Source organism: Lepisosteus oculatus, chromosome 2 (genome assembly GCF_040954835.1).
Source record: "Lepisosteus oculatus isolate fLepOcu1 chromosome 2, fLepOcu1.hap2, whole genome shotgun sequence".
In the NCBI taxonomy this organism is placed as follows: domain Eukaryota; kingdom Metazoa; phylum Chordata; class Actinopteri; order Semionotiformes; family Lepisosteidae; genus Lepisosteus; species Lepisosteus oculatus.
The window spans coordinates 61053371-61078841 of record NC_090697.1 but is presented as its reverse complement, the minus strand read 5'-3'; the positions used below and the strand labels follow the sequence as shown (position 1 = coordinate 61078841).

The window sequence follows — 25471 nt, the reverse complement described above, 5'->3', positions numbered from 1 at the left end:
TAGAATGTCTCCATAGCTTTTCTTTTGTTTTCAAAACTAATGTTTAAGGAAAAGTTAATGTATCATTATTCGGGTGGTCATGTTCGGTGTGGAGGCAGAGCCTTGGATAACGACTTGGAAGGTTAACGTATTGCCTTAGCAACCACAGTTGCTCTGGCTGATTAAAGACGTTCCGCAGCTGTGAGGGCCCTTTAAAAACACACTTCACACCTCCCCGTAGGGACTAGCAAAACCCCGCAAGGGGAGAATCTTCCACCTACAGCCCCAGAGTGGATTGTGATGCAAATTTAAGGCTGTCATTTTAAATTTGGGCGGTGCGTGTCTGAGGTGTTTAGTCTATGTAAAATTAAAAATCCTAACGCCAATTTGAAATCCTCAAATCCTATCCTCTCCTCAAATATACAAATATTGGGCAAGTATTGCCCTGAAAAATGAATATTGAAGATGAAGAACACTAAATTTAGTTAATTGTAAGTTATTGTTCTTGTTTCTACCAATTTACACACATATGTAACCAAAAATGCATTGCCATTCACATGAGTGAAAAATAATTTATAATTAACTTAAGCATAGTTTGAAGTCACATAGAACTTGGAAATAATTTTACTTTTTCTATTCACTTAAAATGAGCTTTTCTTGCCATGAGATTTTCATAGGAATAAGTTAATGCTTTCATGTTCAGGAAGCAAGTTCTTCCAGAAAGTTCCTCCCTGGCTGTAACTCTGTTCTGTAATTTTTGTTAAATTCTGCATATAAATAGTAACTGTGCATAGTTAAATTTGCAGAAATATGTCAAGTTTAACTTTGTTTGCTGCAGAGGTGTTAACTTCTTTTCACTTAGAAAATCAACAAAACATGTAATTTGGTCAGGGGTGCCCAAACGTTTGCATACAACTGTATATTCCCATGCTTATATGGCCTTCTATTAAATTATATTGCCATAAGTTTTAGAAGGTTCATTCCAGATGTTTCATTTTTCCACTGTGACACATCTATAGGTGATCTAAAATTAGGAAAATTTACTTAAGTTACAAACTAAATGGTTTTACTTTGCTGTTGCTGTGGGTTATGTGATCGATCTGATTGATTAATACAGCATGTAAACTCCTAACTTGCAATCAAGCTGTTGCTGTGTTTAATGGTAAGAATGGGGAAAATCCTTTTTTGTAAATGTCTGATTACTGCTATGTTTATTTAATTAAAAGTAAAAGTAGAATAATAATCAAACCATAGATACGAGAAGACCCAAACCTTTCTTCCTTTAAAATAAATCTGCTTTATAATTCCACTTAGCACTTACTTCTTAAGACAATCTTAAAAACAATTTAAAGTATGTATACTTTATGTATAAATTTGTTGGTATTCTACTGTATATATTACTTTATCAGGAAAATACCAGGGTTTAAAAAAAACTTTGTGACAATGCTGGAAAACTTTAATTACAGGAAAAAACAGTAGAAAAATATAAGGTGCATTCTGTTTGTTTTTCAGAGTGCTGTCATAAGTCAGTTCTTCCCCACCATCCTCCTGTGGTCATTCTCAGCTCTTTTGCCCACAGTTGTATATTATTCCACATTGTTTGAAGCCCACTGGACAAGGTAATGGAAACACCAAAAACCAGCTGAGCTACAGCGCACAGCTCACAGTCTTTCATTCATCATGCGCACTTGATAACCAGTGGAGAGGTTCACCTCTCAGCCCTAAAACTGTTTCAATTAAGAGAGGTCAATGTGATTTTGGGATTGCATTTAATAGACGTGAAACATATCGGTTTATAGTTACTTGGTGCAGTGTTGCTATAGTAATACTGAGCACCTCTGTTTACACCCTTTAGCAATGTTTGTTTATATTTCTTTGGCCTTTCTAATATCCCTTTTAACCTGTGCCTGATTATGCCATTTAGAAAAGGGAGAAAAACATAAATAAATCTGCTGGAATGGCTAAATGTAGAGTAGGTATTATTGCCCATCATTTGTTCAATTATTTGATCAGTTTTTAAGTATGATATACTATAATTTAGTTGAAAGTTTTTTGGGCTTGTGATACAGTTATGTCAGATTCACATGTCTTTACTAATGCATATCATTTTCATATTTTTGTAATTTTCTGTTATGGTTAGGTCAAGTGAAAACAGATGCATGATGCACAAGCTGTACATTTTTCTGATCTTTATGGTTCTGATTCTACCTTCCCTTGGTCTTACAAGGTAACTAATTTTTGTTTGGTGTTTCTTAAAACAAAAATATTTTTCATCAAACAATGCAACATTTAATGTGATAACTCTTGATAGTTTTTAAAACTTTTGAGAAGACTTCTGCATTTTTACTACTACTTCTCACTCTAAAAGCAAGTATAAACTTTTTTGATACAATTTCACTTAACATGGTAATGGTAAATAATGTTAAATTCTGTCATATATAGCTATGTACTGTATAAGAAGTTATTCAAAATGTTTAAATAATAATTTATTGTTCTTTCTCATTCACCCAAAGAATAACAAAGCATTATGTTGTTAAACTCAAAACCCCGTGTAGTAAACCATACTATTCACTTGCTTTGTTATACATAAAGCAAGCAGGGCTAATTGATTTAATACTTTTATATTAAAACTTTCAGTATGTTTTATATGAATTTTACCATGCATTAACAGACACCTGCTAAAAAAGTACCTTCCTCTCTTTCTTGCCTTCTTTCAGTTTAGATGTCTTCTTTCGATGGCTGTTTGATACCAAATTTCTGTCGCAAGGCAAACTGAGGTTTGAGTAAGTTGCATTTTCACTTTTTCATCCACATCTTTCCTGTTCCTCTTCCCCTTTTCACATTATTAAGGGAATAACTGCAACTGCTCTTACAGGTGTGTCTTCCTCCCTGACCAGGGGGCTTTCTTTGTCAACTACGTCATTGCGTCAGCCTTTGTGGGCAGTGGAATGGAGTTGCTGCGCCTGCCCGGCCTGCTTCTCTACACAATACGTATGGCTCTGGCCCGCTCTGCTGCGGAGAGGAAGTATGTCAAAGAGGTGTGGAACAAACCGACCGACTCTCAGTTCTTACTAACAACTTGGAGTTTTGGGCCAAAAAATAGACATCTGAAAAATATCTTATCAGTTCCACAGGGGAGAGGATGTGGCAGGTTCTCTTTCATCATCGCATAAGTAGAGGATTCCTGAAGGAGTACTGCAGAATACATGGATTTGAGTCTCTCCATGTGTCCTGCAGGTTTTTTTTTCAGGAATCAATTGCATTTTATGGTGTTGCACCCACTGTGTATGCTGCCTGCCCCACTCGCTTCCTAGGATAGGCTGTGGCTCTTCCACGACCTTGTATTGGTTGAAGTGGTTAGAAAATGGATGGATGGAATTACATTTTGTATATGTGGGAGAAAATGCATCCATTTAGGTTGCTTTCTAACTCGGAACACTAAAGATTAGAGCGTCTGATCTTTTTCTTGGTATGATGTATGCAAATCTGCAGTTCATTTCCAGTGTGGTTTCAGAGGAGGTTGGAGCCAAATGCAAACCACATGGACAGAATGATCAAAGTCACTTTTGAAACGACGAAGAAACATCATATTTACTTGTACAAATACCAGGTTTCAACTTGACGCTAGGGGGGGGTGGCAAATTCTAAATCTAAATTGCACAAGAAAATACCTAAACTGAAAAACACACAAATTACCCTCTTTCCCCAAAAATAAAAAGAAAGTCAAAAGCTTTTCATAATTAAATAGACCACTAAAACGGAATCCAAAATGTGCTTCTTATCTGCAGGTCCACTGATCCATGGTTTGTCCGAAAGGAAGTCAATTTCTAATCCTAAGAAGACATAAACCAACATTTTCATTAAAACGGCTTAAAACTGTTTGATTACTTGAATTTAGCTTTTTTGGGAGGAGTATAGATTCATTCTGATTCAGATGAACTGGGCTTAAAACTGAAGAACATTTCCCAGATCAATGTACAATTCCTCCGTCTGTTTAAATTTTTTTGGAGTAACATGATACTATGGTGAAGCTGCCTGCTTAGAGGATGGCTTTTCTAGGACATTTCTATCGTGTTCTTATCTCACTTGTAGTTGCACCGCTGTAGTTAGTAAACCAATTTGATGGTACCCAAGTAATGTGTAAGAAAAAGGCATACTTTATATGGGAATTCAGTATATGTGAAGCATATAAACAACTGATAATTTACATTTATACTGTTAGATTAGAGGTTTCTTAAAGTTAAAGGACATTTCAGAAATGAGATAATATTTGTGAATGGACCCTGATTTGCCAGACCTTTCTAATATCATCAATAGATAACACAAATCAACAGTTACACAAAATGAAAGGAACACCACAGTATACACAGAACACAATATGTACCTCAAATTACCAAAGGGTGTTATTGATATAGCAATGAATTTATTGCAAAAGCAAATATTTTTATCTTAGGTTCTTTCTGTGGATGATACTGTCTCTCATGGTCTTCTTCAGTGACGTAACACTGGAGACCCTACAATTAGCATAAGGTCTTTTTATATTTAGAACCACTAAATATGTTTTGTTATAAACCCACCGATTTGGAGTGTCTGATTTTTATCATGTCTTGGCATATGGGGGAGAATGAGGAAATGTAAAAGGATTCCTCTGACCTCCTCACCTTCAAGCTGCTGAATCTTGACACATCTCTGGTTTGCAGCTCCCCATGGGAGCATCAGCACAGACTGTTGGAGAGGCATGTCCCTCATCATCATCATCAGCATAAACCATCAAGGTCTCTGGACCTTGCAAGTGTCACTTTTTCTGCTGGGAGCTGAGGGAGTCCTGCAGACTACTTGTACACTACCTTTGTGGTGCTGAGCCAGTTGTGTGCTCTGGGGAAATCCCGAGTACTGCCAGGTCTGGTTACACTACAGACCGTAAAACAACTCCTTCTTCCCCCTCTCCCCCATCCCCTAAAACAGCAATCCACCTCTAAAGAGGAGTGCTAAAACACTTAACCAAGACATCCACAACTACAACATTGACAGTAAAGGAAAACATAATACTGTAAGATCAGATCAGATCACGTTATTGGCCATATACAATTTCTTGTATTAGGAATTTGTCTTTTCACATATCCCAACTTGCTCTCCATGTGACACACAGACAAGGAGAGAAGCTTGGGGTCAGAGCACAGGGTCAGCCATTTATATAGTGCCCCCGGAGCAGTTGAGGTTAAGGGCCTTGCTCAGGGGCCCAATGGAGTAAGATTCCTCTGCCGTTCGCGGGATATGAACTGGCAATCTTCCAGCCACAGGTGCAGATCCATAAAATCATAGCAACTTAAATTCTATTTATGACTCTTCTGCGGAGGAAAGGCTGCTGTCAGTTATTGTAGTTATGTAGTTTTCTGCTGTATTTATCAATACATTTGAAAAGGTTTTGCAAAAACTAAAATTTTCATTTAATGCGTAGAAAAGTACATTCCAATATTACAAAACATAAGTCTGCCCGAGGAAAAAAACAACAACCTTTTTCTCATTTATTTTATTGTTGGGATTTAAAAATTTGTGTCTATAAAACTGTAGACACCCATGTTTTGATACAAAAGGATTAGCAAAACTCATTTCAACTGATTAAAAGGGATTGGTTTTCAGACTGACCAGTTGAAACAGCAATAATAACAGTATTCTAACACTAAAAAAAGTGATCTCCTCTTTGTTTAACCAGAACCAAGCCTATGAATTTGAGTACGGAGCAATGTATGGCTGGATGCTGTGCGTCTTCACAGTGATCATGGCTTATAGCATCACCTGTCCTGTTATAGTTCCTTTTGGTAAGTTAATTCAGCTGTCACATAGTTGTTCATTATCTGTATTGTACGTTCAAAGCTTTGGAAGGTAACTTATTTTTCTGAAGACACAAATCTAAAAATATAAGGTTATAAATTATAGTGTATGAATAGATCACTATTTTAGAGCTAGTTGTTTAACATTGTTGTCAATTGTTAAAATATTAGTTCAGATTTTGGATAGTGTATACCAAAGTGTTTAGGAGTGTAACTATAACTTCTTTGCATCAAATGTAATTTGGCTTATTTTTTCCTGTTTATGTGTCTTATCTTGTTCTAGTATATGTTAATCCTTGCTTTCCATGTACTGTTGTAGGATTAGCAAAATATTTAGAAGCCTCTGTAAAATAATGTGATAATCCTCTTTGTTTCAATCTGTCCAACATTCATACATTCTGGTATTTGACTGCAAACAGAGACTTTAAGCTTTATACATTCATATATAATTTTTTTAGTGAATAAAACTTTCTTTTGCTTTATAATAGTTGCTCATCACAAACATACAATTGTTTGGACCCAAATCAGTAAGATACAAGGATAAATATTGAGTATTGAAATATGGCACACAATCTTATTATTATTATTGATCGTTTTAATTTAAAGAAAACTGGTGTTCTTATTGATGTTACACTGACAATAAGTTGAGTTGTGCTAGAACTTTATGAAAGTGAATTATTGTTTACCATTTTAAAGAGCTTTAGTCCCAAAGTCAACCTTAAGTCAAAGAAGCTCAAATTAAACGCCTGGCACGCAATGGGAAATTAAGAGCAAGTAAATTTACAACTCCAACAGGATTACGGCACTTTTATTCATAATGTCATGGGGTCGTTTAGATCGTTACCCAATATATTTGCTGAAGTGGGTTCTCTTAGAAGCATAAAAAAGGTAGAATGAAAGATTAGGAGGTGTATTTGAGTTAACAAATACGATGGCAGTCATTAATGTAGGGTGTTGGATTTCTACTTTATTTGACAGAGTGTAAATTTTCTTTTATCCAGAGCTGTTAAAGATCTCTTTATGTAGAGAGGAACTTTGAGAACACACAGTTAGCTATAAAGATGTTACAAAGATCGGTGATGTATAGTGATAAGCATTAATCTGAGGGAAAGAAGCTGTAGTATAAAGTGGTCTGAGCTGAATAGTGTTACTGATAAGTTGTCAACACCTGGAAGGAGACCCCTGTGAAAGAGCTTGAGAGCTGGCTTGGGGAAGGGGAACATCATAGTCACCCAAGCACATTGACTATTGAGAATTAAAAGAAGTCCGTTAACTCGCTACAACAGACTAGGTGGGCTGAAAGGCCTTCTCTCATTTGTAACCTTTGCTAGGTTCACATTCTCTCTCAACACACAACCTTCACGTACACATAACAAATGGAACAAGTGAAAATATTAATCTATTACTTTTCACACTTTGTCCTTTTCTAGGTCTGCTGTACATGATTTTGAAGCACTTGGTAGACAAACACAACCTATACTTTGCATATCTGCCAGCCAACCTAGATAAGAAGACACACTACGGAGCAGTGAACCAGGCACTGGCAGCTCCCATCATCTGCCTCTTCTGGCTTTACTTCTTCTCTGTCCTGAGGACAGGTATTACATTTTGTGATGGTGTCTTAAACAACAGTTGGAAACGAAGCCTATGCTTTAACTGCATTTTGTTGTTGCATCATTTGTTTTTCTACTCTGTAAGAAGTGGTTTGTGACATATTTGCAGAGATTGGTTAATAGTGGTGCTAATCCGTTCCATTATCACAGTTAAACATATGCACTGTCTTAACCCGTTTGCATTTCCAAAATGTTCACTCTTTGGACCATGCCTTATGATTTACTCAAATGACATTTAATAGCGTTGTTATAATTCCATATTTCATTTTAAATAGTGCTTTTAAAAGCAATCATCTCAGAGCATGTCATAGCACAAAAAAAAACTTGAGAACAAAGCAAACAGACGATAAACAATAAAAAGCCTGTCTTAAAGCCCTTTCAGGATAAATGAACAAAAATCCAGTGTATAGTAAACAATAACTGTGTCTAGTATCTTGTAGCTACAATACCATGTAGAAACTTGAACCTAAGCAGAAGGACTTAAAGTTTTCTAGAAACCTTACAGGAAGCCAGTTTGAGGCCTCCATTACAGCAGTGATGTAAACATTTGCACATGACCTAGTCAGATATCTGTCTACTAAATTCCCAATGTATTGTAACTTAAGTGTAGTTTTAGAGATTTCTGCAAGAAGGGGTTTTGCAATATGGCAAAAAAAAGTCTTTACAATATTCTGCACGTGCTCAAAGGTCAATCCATTGTCAAAAATCCCCCTGGGTGATAAGGTTAAAACATTGTTCTATGTAACTAAAAGAGCTCGATAGCATGGCCCCATATACTGAAAAAAGAATTCCCACTAAGATTGTATGTCTTTAAGTGGGCAGCTCTGGTCATTTTACTGCTGGAAAGCATTTTTACTGCACTTTTAAGTTATTTAAAAGCATGGGACTTAATGAAAATTATACAACTGTGGAAGCTGTTTTTAGATCCTATAACGCTTATCATATGATGGCACACATGAAACTGACAGATCTGTGTTGCCTTTTTTTGTTGGCAATTTTGTGCAAAACAACATGCTTTGAAGCTGTTTGGTTAAGCTTCAAAGAGTTGTTATCTAAACTTTTATAAGTTTATAAAACCAATGAGCACTGAAAAGGCTACCTTGCTACAGGGTTTATTTTGGACTAGAAATATGTAATATTGTATATAATATGTATGTTTAACGTGTTTACCCAAATGGTTTGGGAGAAGTTACTCTATCATGTTGTTAAAACTGACACCCCAGGATCTTTCTAGAAATGGCTTAATGAAATGTCAGCAATAAGCCATTAAATTCTTGGTAGTTGATGAGTTGGCCTTCTTTTGTTTGTGACCTTTGTTTTTAAAGTGTTTTTAAAGAGTTCAAAGAAGAGCAAATAGCTTAGTTTCTGGAATTAAGAAAATAAATATCAAACTGCCAGGCTGAGAAAAAAAAATATTTTCAATCAATGTCTTTTATTGTGATCAAAGGAGATGGGTTCAACTTCCCCAAAACTTTAACAATGAAATATGGATATGAGTCAAAAGTGCAAAAGTGGTGGGGTGTGAGGCAGGTTCTTTGGGTTGTTCAAGAAAAAGCTGAGGATCAATGTGGGATCAGTTAATTGGTAGCAACAAAGCATGATAAATGGGCAGAATGGCCTGTTCTCATTAAAGACTTAGTTTCCTATGAATTATGAAATTTCAATTCTTCTGGCTACGACTGTTGTTAAAATGCACCCACATGGCTTCTGTGTTTCTGACATTACTCAATTTCTGGAAAAAAACTTTATACCAACTTTGTTGTAGCGGAAGCACCTGTAATTGGACGTGACATAGCTTGATTAACAGCCCTCTCTTAGCCATTCCTACTTTTTGGGATTCTAAAATCAACCTTTTATAATTATTTTTTTAAAGTTTGGATCTTGGGAAATATAGGAAGGTTTTCTCTTTCCAGTTTAATCTTTGTTCAATGATAAAGATATATAATCCCTGATTTGAATATACCTTATAATGGTGGGCACTGTCTGATCAATATACCTTTTAGTTTTGGTATATATTGCTAGGATATTATGTTTTCTACATCATCTGCAGTGTTAAAAAATGACAATGTAATTGTCAGGTGGCCAACAGATGTAGTAATAATTATGTACAACAATCACCTGTTTTATTTTTTCTGTCATTTCAGGTTTTACGGCTGATACTTCCCTTTTCACCCTTGTAGTTTTGTGCATCACTATCTTTATATGTATAAGTTACACCTGCTTTGGACATTTCAAGTACCTGAGTCCTCATAATTACAAGGTATACTTGATTTTCATCATGGTTCTCAGGTTTCGATTGCAGTGACCATTACTCTTGTTTGGGCTTTGCACGTTTTTTGCAGTATTTTTCTGATCATTATTATCCAGTTTTCATGGTAAATCTGCACAGAGAATAGTGTATTTTAAACAAAACACAGATTTATGCGGGAATGACTTAAATAAAAAAAAGTTAGTAGCTTTAGTAAATGAGTGAAAAATAAATTCAAATCAATTTTCCACTAATTCATCGTATTAGTCTCAAAACAATTGGAATAAACATGCTTCATGATACCGTAATCAAAGGGAAAATTATGTTTTTAGGACCAGCTACACTGCTTGAAGTTAAATAGTGTTAATCAGTTAATAGTGTTATTCAGAAATTGGTCCAGTGCATTCAGAATGCACATCTCGTGCATGACTATTTTATCCTTACATTGAACAGTGCTTGTCTTACTATACAATGCAGAGACATCTGTCATACTGTTTTTAGTATGTGATAATTGCTTGAAGATTCCTTTATCTTTTGACAAAGAACACAGTGTATTATAAGTGTGCATGGCTTCAGGTTACTGTCCCCTGTGTATGTGCTTGTCGAAGTCTAATGTGTACTTAAATGTGTACTTAATACATATAATAGTGCTATTATAATGTGGTTGTTGCGCTCTATAAGAGACGAAATTATTTGTATTTTATTCTGCAATTAGTGTTTTTGTTTCGGAGGTGATTGTGCAGGGCTCACAAACACCATACTTCTGTATATACAGTATATAATGAAAAACACTATTCCACTAATTTACAGTTTACGCCATTCTTTAACAAATATTGTGAACTTTAACAGAATCCAAGTATGTTTATACACTTTCCTATAGCATAAGTAACAGCTGCTTCACATACAGTAAATGTAGTCATAGTATCGGAGACATTCCCTTGTTTTGGAGGAAAAGGGAGGGGGAATGCTTTCATTTTCTGAAAATAATTTATATGTATATTTATTTAAATTAGTTTTTTAATGCAAGACCTTAAATCTTAGATTTAAATGATGAAACCTTTTTAAGTGCTTACATGGTTTGTATGTATATTAAGATACTGTACACACAGCTTTAAATTTTTAGTTTAAAGGGTTTATGAGAACTTCCCAGTTTTAAGCTTTTATGCATGTAATACAAGACGAGAATAGGCAGGCTGCTTTAAGCTAAAAATGTAAAGATTTTTCTTACTGTATTCACAATAAAATCCCAGTTGGTGTATTCAATTCAGTGTGCTACAGTATGGAAACAAGAACTTTTAATTGTTTTTTAGTCCAATACTTTAAACATTTGTGTACATTTTAATTACTGACATATAGGAACTTGCTTAATTCCATTTGTCTTTTACATTTAGTTTTCTCAATTATTTTTTATTATATACCCTTCTAATTTGTGATTGGCAATTGGCAATTTATCTTTCTGTTCAAAGTGATGATCAGTGTGCCCACCCAGGGGGAACGGGGCAGTGCTGAGAGGCCCTCTCATATACCCACGCATTACTTAAAAAATTAGTCTCTTGATGTGCTCCAAGTCCAATAGAGATCTGCAGGAGGTTCAGTGCAAGGTGGAAAAGTAGCACGTCCCTTACTGGCATTACCAAATTCCGCTGCTGTTTGGGATGTCCTGATCACAGCCAGATGGTGACATAATCCAATCTAATTGTCTTTAGAACAGGACTTTTTAACTTGAGGAGTCCCATTTGGAATCATTCATACTATTGAGCCAAGAAACTGCATAGTTTCTCTTGATTTTTTTTTTAGGTTTCCATACAGTGTAAATTTTCCAGCACATATATATTGAAACAGTGACTTGAATTTCAACTGTTCTCACTTCCATTACATAGCGTATTATTTTAACAGAGATAGGTTAATGATATGTTTCAGTCATGCTTTGCACCGAAACTTTCCATTATATTTGAAATGGCAGCTTTATGTTTTCATGTTCTAACCATTTCCTCACTATAATGTGTTTACATTTTAATGTGGTAATACTGAGTTTTATAATTTTTTTTTCATTTTCTCTTAACTCTTGTTTTCTTTTAACACTGTGTGTGGTTTGGAAGGTTAGAATTGACTCCCATTTGTTTGTGTTCTGTGCTCACAGATAAAGGAAGATGAAACATATGTTGTCAAGGAACATTCTGGAAAACCTGTAAGTGCTACATTCCATTTTCGTTCCCTGTATAATGTAAGATATGGTCAGTCTTTGTTGTATTTCTGTGATTAGTTGAAGATTCCATGGGGGGGTTAAAACTAATTATTGGGTCATTTTGTTCTGTTTTAGGCAATATTGTACTTTTTCATTTAAACATTTTCTAAAACGTTTTAAGTGTTTCCCACCAAAAAATGTAACTCATTGGATGCCCAAAGAGCCAGGTTGGCTCCGAGTGTTTATAGTTAATATATAATTAATACATACAGTTATTATACTATATAAACATTTAGTTGTTACACACATAATGACAAAAGTTTTAGTAAACGAAAACAAAACCTAGCTGTCTTGAGCTCTGGTCAAGCTAGTCACCCTATTATTCCAGGCAGTTGTTCTCTGGTCTGAACACACAACAAGAAAATACAGAAAATTAAACAAAAAGAAGATATATACAGTTCATTTCTTCTCTGGCTCCACGTGTTTAAATACCCAGTACATTTCTCTCAAACTTTGTCTCATATTGTCAGTTTCAGACTTCCCAAACTTCTCTTTCTCTTCCAAACTTCCTGTACATCTATGTATGTAATGGTTGCACGTTAACATTCCCATCTCACTGCTTGAGCCACTTGAGCTAATAAATGATTACACACAAACCCTTTCCATATTTAGCAATTTGAACTTTACAGTTTGCCTGAGGTTCTTTACACGCCAGATTAATAAGTCAACTATTAAGCTTTAAATAAAGAGTGTAAAATGAAAAGTTATAGTTAAACCTCTTTTTGATCAAGTAGATAACTCTTTTATCACCCTGTGTTTTTTAAATGACACTGAGACACTCCAGATTCTGCCAAGACAGATTTGCAACTTGGTTGGCCTCTTGTGGCTTTTTTCAGGAACTGCAGCTCTGGTACATAACAGCTGAGAGTGCTCTGCTCAAAAAGTTCATATTTACATAGCTGAAATGAGTTCCTAACTATAATACAATTAAAATGTGATTTGATTGATATACCTTTATAATATTACATATCTTTACTGTACTGAGTGCATTGCCACAGTTGTTGAACATGCCTTGTCTGGGTTAATTTAATAATTTGAAGATCTGTACGTAGTTATATGTTAATATGCATTATGTAGGTTATGACCCTAAAGTTTTTTATACATTATAGCAGGGGCCATTTTCAGTCCTTTACAGTTTATGGTTTTGATATGGTTTTACTATCATATATTATATAAATATAAATTAATCAAATGACAAGTTGCATACATAGCAACCTACAAGGAAGACTATACATAATCTGTGAAAAATGGTAAAATGACCATAGTTCGTTTGCTTCTACATTCAGCCTTTGTCTTAAATGTTTTCTTATTATCTTTAGTGGATTTAATCATTGATTTCTTCACTTCTTTTTTAAATTCCAATTAAAATGTTAGTAAGTTTGATAATGGGTGGCTTAGAAATGATTTTTTTAAATCCTTTTAACAGTTATTCCAGGTTAATTCCAAAACCCTTAAAGAAAACCTTATTTTTAAGTTGACAGTGATGATTTATAAACATTATTTGTGTATTTTGCTTTAATGGTCATTTAGATTGTGAATGAAAATTTGAATTTTGTTCTTGTGAAACCCAAAAGGAAGACGTTTTTTTTCCTATTTTGTTCATAGATCTACCGTCCCAAAGTTCTCCAGACAACCCAGGAATCCAGTGCCTTGGACCCTAAAGAACAGAAGTCATATGGAACTGTGGAGAAGAACCCCCTTCCATTGAGTGACCAGGGCCCTGGCTTTCTGACACAGCCGGGGATATCTGAGATATAGAATCCATCTCCTCTTTTCCTAATATTCCAAAACAGGACACCAATTTCCTGTTACATCCCAGAACTACAGTAACTATGATGAAAGCACGATTTACAAGTTTATTCAGATAGGAAACCAATCATTGCTGTAGTCATAAACCAGCATAGGAACCAAAGGGGTGTATCTCAAAGTTCAATCTCTAATATACCAAATCACTACTTTTATGGTATAGTGGTCTAGTTTTTCACCATGTATTTATTTTTTATAAATAAACCATTAATTCTTATATAATAAGCCACCTAATGTGTTCTTCAGTACTTTCTAAAAGTTTGACAAAGAGAAATGTTTTCACTCAGGTAAAAGTAACTCAAATTTACCCCTTGCCCTTTTTTACCTCGTTATAGGACAGCAGTTACACAGATATACATTTGCGTATGTATGTGCCAAAATATGAGGATTAAATTACTTATTTAAGTGATTCTTGTAACCTCAAAGTGACTTCCTTGCCCCATCTGGAGGATTTTGTACTATTAATAAACCGCTCTAAGCAGAGCTCGAAGTCTTTGTGTTTGATTGTGGTGCACACTAAGTGATCTCATTCTACAGCCTTTTTTATTAAGGTTGTCATAAATATTTCTGTGCTGTACTACCTGAAGTTTTTAATCTATGTATACTGGAGAAGTACATTCAGTGCCACATTAGTGATTCTGGTCTTTTGCCACCAGAAAACTCTGTCATGAGATAGTGGGTTGTCTTCCAGAACTTTCTGCCACTATTTCAAGGCAACAAAAAAAAAAAAACTTTTAATAAACTAAGATTTATTTTTTTTTAAATAAACTACCCAAGATTTCTTCTTGTGGAAGACTTGATTGTGGAACATACAAATGTTTGTATGTGAAATACTGTGTTCATATGGGTTCATCTGCAAAAAGAATAATAATTAAATGAAGTTAAAAATATTCTGATGTTAGATGCTGTAATTACTATTTAATAAAATGGTAAAACTGTATTTTAAAATGAGAATTAAAATGAGAAAGGAAATCCCACAAAATCTTTTTTGAAAGAATCAGAATGATTTTTTGTAATTTATGAGTGATTTTTATTAAAATAGCTGAAAAAATATAAGAAATATGAACAACACCACTTTTTCAGATTGGAGTTTGGCTGGAGATGTGGCTTTTGTTTTATTGTGCTGCTGTAGTCTCCCTCATACACTGTAATGTCCAGACATAGGCTGTAAGAGCATCTGCTATCAATGACTAATATGCTATTGTAAAAAAATTCAAAACCATACCATTCCCTCATTACATTTACATTACATGTTAAATGTGATTGACTAAATATATCTATAAAAGCATTAAAGTAATTGAAGTAATACAGTATGCCAGTCAGGGCACATGGCCTGCTTTCATTTTTAGTTTTTCTGAAGTTGGGCATGACCTTATATAGAGATATTTTGTGAATAAATGCAAGGTGTTATGTTCAATAACATTTTTTAATAGTAATTTCATTTTTTTAATAATTGAAATATTTTTCTGGCTTTTTGTATGTTTCTTAAAAAAATGGAAACATCTCTCAAACAAAGAAAATATTTCAGTGCGGTTTTACAAACTGCAATAAATGTTAATTCTGTTACTATACTTTTTGTTGTGTTTCTCTGTATCATTTAAAAAAATAGATGTGAGTGTAGTGTCCAGAATATAATTCCTTATATAAGTGTAAGGAATTATTTTATTTAATTATTATATTTGAATACTTATTTTAAGTGTTTTATTGGTATTTTTACATGGTAATTATCAATTTTATTTAACCCTATGTGACCAGCAGATATTATACACTGAAAACAAAAACTGCAGTCATTTTGAGTAGAGTCTAATTTGTCTCATCTAGAGTACTGTGTCTGTGCCTTTTGGTAATATACAACAAGTCAGTGGTTGAGCCTGGATTGTATGAATTTCTTGGTAACAAGGCTTTATCTTACTCATTTGACCAATTTTCCCTTTAAAATGTTGTGCTGAACAAATGTATAAGCTTTGTGAGGCAGATAAATATTTGAGTGTGAATTCAGGGATAAGATTAGGGATAATAAGATACTATTAACAGTCAGTAAGACATTCACTGGCTTACTCTATAAACCCTGCCATTAACCTCCCTTGCTGTTGAACCCCAGGCTTAATTTATTATAACATGTACAGTAGTTAGACCTCACTACTTATTGCAGTGTAGAACGTTTTTCATTGAATTCATAATGGTACATTACATATAAATGCAATTATATTTCTAACAATAAACACTTAATCCAAGATGGGTAAAATTATTGCTTACATAGGATGTTTTTGAACATTCTTTGCTCTAGAGTGGGTCTAGTCTAGCATTTGTAAATCAAGAGCTAAAAATATGATTTAAGAAAGATCCTACAATCATAAGTTAAATTAGAATTGAGCACAGAAACAAGAAATTTATTATAAAATAGCCTTCTGTTACAAAATACTGATTTCTTCTTTTTTTTGTAAATCTGTATCATAATCCTGTACTAATCTATATCCCTAGAAGTAGTCTGTTACAAATCAGTAATGTAATCAGATGGCTTTGGCAATAATGTTTTTCCTTTATATAAACAACAGTAGTTGAGTCTAAGAAGTGAAATAATGTACAGAAGGTTTTTGACATCTACAAATGTAACATTAGCGAATTTGGTTGTTCATGATTTGGTCTGGCCGACGGGATCTTGTGTGGACAATAAGCAAAGTGGGATGAATTTAAGGGTTGTTAACTGCAACCTTTAAATTTGCAGTGCAACAGAATAGGATCTTGAGATTAATTTAGCTAGTGAGTGAGCCTCTCCCTGCCGCCTGTCCAAGTATACACTGCATGGTCTTGTTTATGTTGTAGCAAACACTACAGGTTCTGTGTTGGCAGTGTGGAGCATAAAAGGCTGGAGATTACTTTACAGGCTCACTGATAGTTTTATAACCCCTTTTATTACAGTGCATATGATAATCACTGAGGCAAGAGAGAAAGTGCTGGCTATTTACTCTTTAAGTTGTGATTGCTGTTGTTTCTTTTACTTGATGCATTAGAACTTAAAATATCCCTGAAAATAAACAAGATGAAGTTTGCACTCCCCAACACAGTGTCACTGGCATGTAAATTACAAATAAGAAACATCTGTAAGCTACAGTAGAACAATTTACCACAGATGAAATTACATTGTTACATGGCAATTCCAATACATTATGAGTAAGTTTCAAGAATAACAAGTTTACCGTCCAGCTGAAACTTTTTCAGTCATGATCCGAAAGCACTGGTCCCTGTTTCTTAACAACATCCAAGTCTAGCATACACTGTATATTGTTCCATTGCATTTGAATAAGGAGTCTGCTCCTATTCATAAACAAAAATCCACATACTAGTCAATCCTGAATAGATTCACTCAAACCTGGTTTACAAGCTGTAAATGCTCAGATATTGTTTTTATGTTCAGCAATACTAGCAATAGTAATAGTTTAAGCCTCAATGGGTTCACCTTCTTCTTTGTATCCTTTTTGGAATGTCAGTTTTCATCAATGTTTAGCTTTCATTTTGGGAGACAAATGGTTTTGTATGAGTTTCACAAGGTTACAAAAGTTTTGCCAGAATTACTACTAGGGCATTTTTTTGTTGGGAGGCACTGTTTGGTTTTCACCACATACAGTAAAGTGTTTCTTATTGTGGCCAAAAAGTTCACTTCTGACTCATCTATCCAGAGAACCAGTATGCTTGAAGCTTGTGGTGGTGCGGTGGCTCTGTGGCTGGAAGGTTGCTGGTTCGTATCCTGCGGCTGGCAGAGGAATCATACTCTGTTGGAACCCTGAGCAAGGCCCTTAACCCCAACTGCTCCAGGGGCACCATATAAATGGCTGACTCTGTGCTCTGACCCCAACCTTCTCTCCTTGTCTGTGTGTCTCATGGAGAGCATGTTGGGGTATGCGAAAAGACAAATTCCTAATACAAGAAATTGTATATGGCCAATAAAGTGATTTTATCTATCTTATCTTATCATACAGGTGCTCTTTGAAAACTTAAGTGGGGCAGCAACATTCTTTTTAGACATCAATAGTTTCTTCCTGGCTATAATCTCATGAAAAAAGATAATGTTTAGTCTTTTCCCAATGGCTTAGGTAAAACACCTGACATCAGTCACATCAAGAGAGGCCTGCAGATCCTTACATGTTACTCTGGGTTCTTGGGGTTCTCAATCCTTGATGATTTTCCTTTTTGCTCTTGGGGGAGATCTTGGCAGGATGACTAGTTCTGGACAGACTCACTTTGGTCTTGAATATCTTCCATTTGTAGACTGTCTGACAGTGGATGGATGGAACCCCAGATGTTTAGAAATAGTTTTGTAAGTTTCTCCAGTCTGATGGGCATCAACTACTCTTTTTCTGAGGTTCTCTGAAATTGTGGCATGATGTGTTTCCCTTACTTGTGCTAAATAAACTAGGGGATCACTTTTTATTTCACATACTGTACACTGATTCTTAATTATTAATAATTATAAGCTTTCAATGAAACTAGGATCTAATGGTAAGAAATTGTAATTTCCACAATTATATCATGAGTTCTCAAATGTGTTATACATCTCATAGCATAGGATACCAAACATATTATAATCAATGAGGCCTACAGGACTGATGTCATCACACTGCATTGTCTCAATGAATGCCATTTTGAAAGTTCTATACAGACACTCACCCATTAGCAGTCCGGACACAGCAGGCATAACACCTGGTTGCAACTCTTGGGACAGAAATATTTGCATATTCATTGTTCAGTGTTGCGAACTGCAATATTGTTCTTTTGTAAAGGCAGCACAAGACATAAAAATACACATGGAAACTGTTTTGTACTTGTCGAAGTTTGGCCTTTTTACAATAGGCGGTCGTTCGAACTTTAATAAAGCTATGGCTGGGAATCCTGTCATTACCTTCTTCTTTGGTGGATGTGTGGGGTACAAGAGGAAAAGTGATTAAACTCATCAAAGACAGAACAAAGGAGCTTAAACGCCTATCTACTGTGCTATAAATAGTCTTTTTTGCTTCTGAACCTTCTGACATACAGTACAGTACTATATGTTACTTTAGAAGTTTTTTATGTTGTGCTACATTTAATAATTATATGGCAATGTCTGACTACAGCCAGAATTATTGTGTATGATTAAAACAAGAATGACCTTTCTACCTTTGAAGAGAATTAATAAGTAAAATTATAATTTAATCACTACTGTTATAAATCAGACTTCAAAACAAATGTCTTGTTTTTGTTCTTAATTAACCAATTTATTTATGGTTCAACTAGGCCTATTTATTTAAATAATTAGGGCAATTAATTCAATGATAATGGGTGGAATTAAAGTCATAATACCTCTCTCGTTTCTCATGGTAATGCCCTGTTTTGGTCACATGAGGGTAGTATTACCTTTTGGATGTCTTTAATGCACCTACAGTAGCTCTCCCCAGAGTGTTTGAGCTGTTTGAGACCACTGCTGACAAGCATTGAAAAAATGTTTCTATCCTTTTAAGAAAACTATAATGACATTTTCTTATTTAAACACTTCATTACACATCCAGAAAACAGAGCTGTATTTTATTCTTTTCGATTTGTAGTGCTAGGGACAACAAATGAAATGAGGAGGAGCAATGAACACACAATGAAATACATGAACACCATGTATAAAATGTGAGCACCCACAATCTTGTGAAAACCTGTATTGACAACCAATTTCAATTATATTTTTATAGTTACTCAAATATATTAATTTTCCTTTGAAAATGTACTTTTTAAAATCAAATCAAGCTAAAAACAAGCTGCTTTTCTTGGCATTATGGGATGATGGGAATGCCAGCTACTGTACTGCATGGCCTTCTTCCTCAGGGAAAATCACTACTCAACAATTAAATAGGTGGATTGAAGCACTTCTGAAGAAAATGCTAAAGACCAAATAATGAATAATGAAATAAATATTGCTTTCTGGTGTTTTAGTTTGTCCATGTCATGTCTATTCCATTGTTAAAGACAATATTGTTCGACTGACTTCAATGTAGGGAAAGGCAGAATGTAACAGCGAGCAGAATGAACAAATCTGTCCTGGAAACCTCTGTTTACCTTGGCTCTTCAGGTTCCCTACAGACTGCTGCAGCTCTGCTGTTACAAAAACAACTCTTCAGCAAAACAGGAACCATTATAAATAACATTTCAGACAAAATCAATACATGCAGTAATTAAAAAACAAGATATTAGAAACAAAGGCAGTGTGGACCGGAATGAAAAATCTAAAATAAAATATACACGGTGATGGGACCAGATTAAGGTCAGTTAGATGAGTTTTGTATAAATTAGTGTGGATACGCAATTGGAGGTTTCACTATACTGCCACTATTATTGAATATACATTACATGTTGTTATAGTCCTGCAGAGTGAAAGCAAGGGCTGAGGTTTTGCAACCTTGACAATAAAATGTCTGCACTGCCCATGACCTGGTGAATGGTAATAGTAATGGAAAGCGTGACCTCTCCTTGTGTCCAAGTTTTCTGCAGGTTCCTTCAATTTAAGTAAGCATAGCTGTATCTAAAAAATAAAGTTTCTGAAGTGAAATCTTTCTTTACCTCCAGGCCTGCAAACAAACAATAACCCAAATTACACAGGTAGTAGTAATAAAACTACTCTAGAGATTCCAAATTTGATTTTGGAAGTGTTAAAATTCAGTAAAACACATTTAAAACACTGAAAGGAGAACGCAAACCCGATCTAGTAATTCAATGTTTTCCATTCTACAGCTTTAAAACCAAATATAGTAAACAGTTTTTGAACCAATTCAAAGAAAGATTTATTGGTATTATAAATGCCACGCAGCTCACTTTATCCTTGATGTGTACTGGGAATTTGAAATGCAGTACTCCATAGACCAATGAATCTGTTCTTAATATCGGTCAACCTCTGACATTTTTCCTTCTATTTTAATGTTAACACATGGGCTAGATTTAATTTGCACCCAAGTAATACATTTGGTTTCCATCTGAATTTCATCCCAGCCCACCCATGTTCAAGCTAATAGAACTCAGTCAAAAAATATCTGCTTTTAAAAGAAACGAAGAACAAAATACCATCTGCTAGTGCGTGTGCAAATTATGGCTCACATTCACCTGATATGGAGAATCTGATCATAAATTGTGAACTGCAAACATTTTTATCCACTTCTCTTTGGAGATTTTTGTGATATCTGTCTTTGAATTATTTTAACCCTTCTATTATAGGGATAATCAAATACTAGCCAATAAAATCAGTTCCAAGTTGTACAGGCAATTCCTAAATTAATTCATATTGGATGTATTATTGAGGTGGTTCTCTTGAAATCCCTCAAAATAAGGTTGCAATATTATTGCTTTTCAGTGTCTGTTTTAAGATTTTCACTGAACCTTTATTTTGTAGGGTAAATGTGGGCACTATGTTATGAAGTTCTCAGAGTAGACTCTGAGCTGTCCTTTGTGAAAATATTCTATAGAATCAGACATGTGCTTTACATTGATATGTAAATGAGTTTGTAAAGGACAATGAGACCCCCTTCCTCTCCCAACACTTATCTTTCTGTCTAAGTTTTTGTGACCAGAAGAAATAATGTTTGGATTGGTGATTAAAAAAATCAAAGATTAGTCCCTGGAGTTTACTATCTTTGTACTCTTGACATTCATTTGAAAAAATGTAAGGAATTCCTATAATTACCAAGATGCTGACATACAATGTCATACAATAAAGTAACATTTAACTGTAATACATTTCTTTTAAAAAATAAATTTCCCCCACATTTAATTTAGCTATGTATTTTGCTTTATAATTTCTGTCATCCATTTAAAAATTAAAAAAATGCTTTCCAACATTTATTCCTTTTTTTAATTGTATAATGTTAGCATCCCCAAAGGGGTTGGGCAGCCAGTTGACCTTGGACCCCTAGATGTTTTCTTTCTCCTTATTAAGGAGTTTTTGGTTCCTCTCCTCCATTGTCTTCTGTTTTTTTCTGTTCTGTATTCACAACATGTATGATCACTTGCTTTTCTAAGTGCCTTGGGACAACCTTGTTGTGAAAGGCGCTATATAAAAATAAATTGAATTGAATTGAATTTAATCTTTCTGCGAGGGAGAGCCATTGAGCTTGTCTCTATGGTGTACAGCCATTTCTTTTTATTTCTGTCATATTCAATATTCTTTTATTGTGTAAGAGAATCCAAAATTTTTCTACTGGAGTTTCGGCAGCAAATACAGAATCTTTCCTGTTTTCAAATAATATAATGACCTGATTATAGTTAAATCCCAATGTCTTTTTTCAGAACTATTTACATAACTGTAAAACAATGGAGAGCTCAATTTCAGGACCAGCTGCACATTCATTGGCAAGAGAAGATATTTTCATTTCATTTTTGTCTTTTAAACAGCTTTTGATCAGATGTGGTTTCTTAGTTAAAACCTAAGAAATAATTACTATACATAATTGTATTATCTTTTTTTTTACTATATATACTGAATAGGATTTTGTTTTAACTTTGGTGCAAATACATCTCAGCGGGTATTTATATTTATTAATTGCACACCCTTCTGTTCGATAGCAAAGGATCAGCACAGCTTACATTTTGTTAAATTTAATTTATCCAATTATTTTTGTTTTATTAAAAATAATGCTTTGGAATATCAAAATGTATGCATTTCACATCTTGGATCACAGTCATGAACCTGCAAAAACACAGGGAACAATGAAGAAGTATAGACAGATCCCTCCGAATCCTGATCTGCTAGTCAGTTAGTCACATTATTTGGGCCCAAAAACCTGGTCATAGAGCTCGAACTGTACAAAAGCAAGCACATTTCTGTACAATTTTATGAAAAAAAAATAAAATCTTGATAGAACAAATAAGAATTTGAATAAAAAAATGAAAAATGTGAACAAATATAGAGGAGAAGATCAAAACATGGGTCTGTTTAGATAGAGGTCTCTTCAAAGAGCTGTTGAAGTCTGGAACAAGTTATCCATCCATGCTGTCAAAGCTGCAGCCCTGAAAACATTCAAGGAACAAATGGATGAAATTTTCGAATCATTTAGCTACTAGCAACCAAGCTGGATAATATCTTACTATTATCTGTAGCACAGGGAGAATAAACCAGGAAATTTCTGTTTTGCATAGCTTGAGCAGATACTTTCAAGTAAACCTGAATCTAGAAGGCTTACTGTTGAGGAGACAATGTAAGTAACTGAAGTGGTTCTAAGAAGTCTCTGATGTGAATCAAATACTGTATATAGACGTTCCTGAGATGTATATGTGAAGATGTACTTAAAGACTTAATTAACTTGAGAGGAATCAGATAACAAAACCAACCCCAGAACTGCATTACTTATTTTTCTAATTGTAGAACCAATAGTTTTTCTAGTCAAGAGATACATTCATTGCAGTTTTTAAACAAATTAGAATGAAGATCAATAGAAGATTCTTGCTGATGTATTTGGTGACTTCCCAAAGAGAAAGACATTTATTTAAGGAGTATTGCTAATTTTAAAGACCCCATTTAACTTTTCTTATTGCTCTTAATAAATTAAATAATAAATATAACATAAGAAAATATTATAAGCATTATGAAAGTTTACACTTCAAGTGGACTAACAACTGGGAGCCAACACAAAGATGACAATCATGTTTAATACCTTTAAATAATATCAATTTAACTTACTCTCTGTATCACAATAAATCCATCAATGATAATATTCCCATTTATTGCATTAAGATCCCCTTTTGTTTAATTTGCTGTGTGATAATGTGCAATGGCTCTATAATGCCTATTTTGAAATCTACAAACATCAGGAAATTTTAAAAGAGTCTCTCATACCAAAACAATACACATTTATCAATGGTGCAAAATCACAATAATTTAATTCTCTTTATTAGTGAATTCAAACTGTACTTACTCCACAATTCAAAACTGCAAACCATAGAATACTGTATGTGCAAGAAAACAAAATTGTCTTCTCATTTTTAGACATAAGAAATGCAGAGCTAGTAAGTACCCATAAGTTCTAATAAAGATAATTATATATACATTAACAATGTAGCACAAGAAAGCTGTATTGAGCACCTACAATGTTCTAAACTGATGTACTGAGAGGTCCATAATGCCATTCTTACTCTAAGACAAAAAGAAAACATGTGTAGACTGCACGGTTTGGACCAGCAATGAAACCAAATAATCAGGCACTCAATCGCAAGATTCAAAACAGAGTACTCCCATGAGAATAATTATTATGTAATGGCTTGAAATAAACATATACATTTATTCCCTGCAGTTTACTCTGGGTGCTCTGGTTTCCTCCCATTTTCCATTGACAGTGCTGGTAAGGATAACTGATGTCGCTAAATTGCCCAGTGTGTGCTGTTGTGCTGCCAGGATTGGCTCTGGGTTGTTGCCTCTCTTTACCAGGAATAATCGACTTTCTCACAATGGATAGATGGATGTTTCCCTGCAGAGTTAATTAAATAGTGAAGAAAAGGAAAAGAAAGAGGGGGGGTGGGGGTGGTTGTCAAGCAATGGTCTAGCTAGCATGAGGTGCCGTGTGCCACGATAAAACACATAATTGAACTACAGTCTACGTGACTGTGCAAAGAATGTTGTGGTCATGTTGTGAAATGACAGTATGATTCCATTTTTTTTAGAAGGTTGCACTTTCTCACAGCAGCAGGGTAGAGGTTAGAGGATAGGTTGTGGGTTTAATTCCTGTGTGTTGCACTTTTGTTGTATGCTTGAGTAAGGTATTACATTGGGGTTATACTATAATTTCATTGAATATTAACTGAACATGCAATAAAAGTATCAACTAAAAATAAATAACCCTTGTGTCAATTATAATACCTATTATGAGGTGTGCATTTTGTTCTTTTAAATTCTTTAAAATTGAATAAGGGAACTATACAGGCTCAGAGCATGACTGCCAATCTGATTTCTCCGGTGATAAAATAACTTTGTCTTTTTCCAAAGTAAAGAAATTACTCTTGTCGTTTTTGTGCTGACCTTTGGTTTTGATGAATAGTATAGCATTGTAATTATTTCTCATTACTTTCTCCATTCTCTTTTTTTCCTTTCTTTCCCAGCTTAATCTTTTTTTATTTTTATGATGTTTTACTATGATTAAAGTACAAAAAAAACAGTTGATCACAGAAAAATAGTAGGTCTATTGTATTGTTTTTTTAACCCATTTTATTGCTGAGATAATGGCCTGCACTCTCTCTCATGGGGATGGTCACATTATCTCATTCTACACATGTCTTCTTGGGATTTAAATATAGACAGAATCTATTACTAGATTATACATGCTAATAGAAACCCTATTGGTGACCATAGCAAATCTCTTCCCACTTCCATTAAGCAGTGCAGCCCTTATACATAAGTAAAAGATATTTCAGAGATCAGAGAGTGGTGCAATCTGCAAAGGAACAAAATAGTAGTATAACACACTGCTAAATTGAAGGAAAATTCAACACATAATGTTTTGACTGTGAAACGTTATTCAGGTGTGTACAGCAAAGAGGCACACAGCTGAAATATGAGAGAAAAATCAGGGTGGAGCAAACAAAAGAGAGAAGAAGAGAGGCGAGAATGGATAGGGGGTGGGTAAAAGAAAGATAATTATGTGCAAATGTGGAACGGATTTGGGGAGGGGTGAAAGGCAGTAATCTGTAAATGAATGGGAACAGTGGGATATAATCACCAGATCAGCTATTACTGATAAACGATATGACAGGCGGT

The 25471-nt window shown here is 34.5% G+C and overlaps 1 protein-coding gene across 1 annotated transcript in view; it reads left to right on the top strand.

The window, feature by feature from the left end:
• The window catches only part of tmem63a (transmembrane protein 63A), a 39415-nt gene extending 25210 nt beyond the window's left edge, over positions 1-14205 (top strand). The window contains exons 15-23 of the mRNA XM_006625783.3: positions 1492-1598; positions 2120-2206; positions 2697-2762; positions 2855-3017; positions 5693-5798; positions 7241-7408; positions 9568-9683; positions 11812-11859; positions 13522-14205. Coding sequence (XP_006625846.3) covers positions 1492-1598; positions 2120-2206; positions 2697-2762; positions 2855-3017; positions 5693-5798; positions 7241-7408; positions 9568-9683; positions 11812-11859; positions 13522-13674 — 1014 coding nt within the window. The 3' untranslated portion in view covers positions 13675-14205. The remainder of the gene's footprint in view (positions 1-1491; positions 1599-2119; positions 2207-2696; positions 2763-2854; positions 3018-5692; positions 5799-7240; positions 7409-9567; positions 9684-11811; positions 11860-13521) is intronic.
• The last annotated feature ends 11266 nt before the right edge of the window (positions 14206-25471 follow it).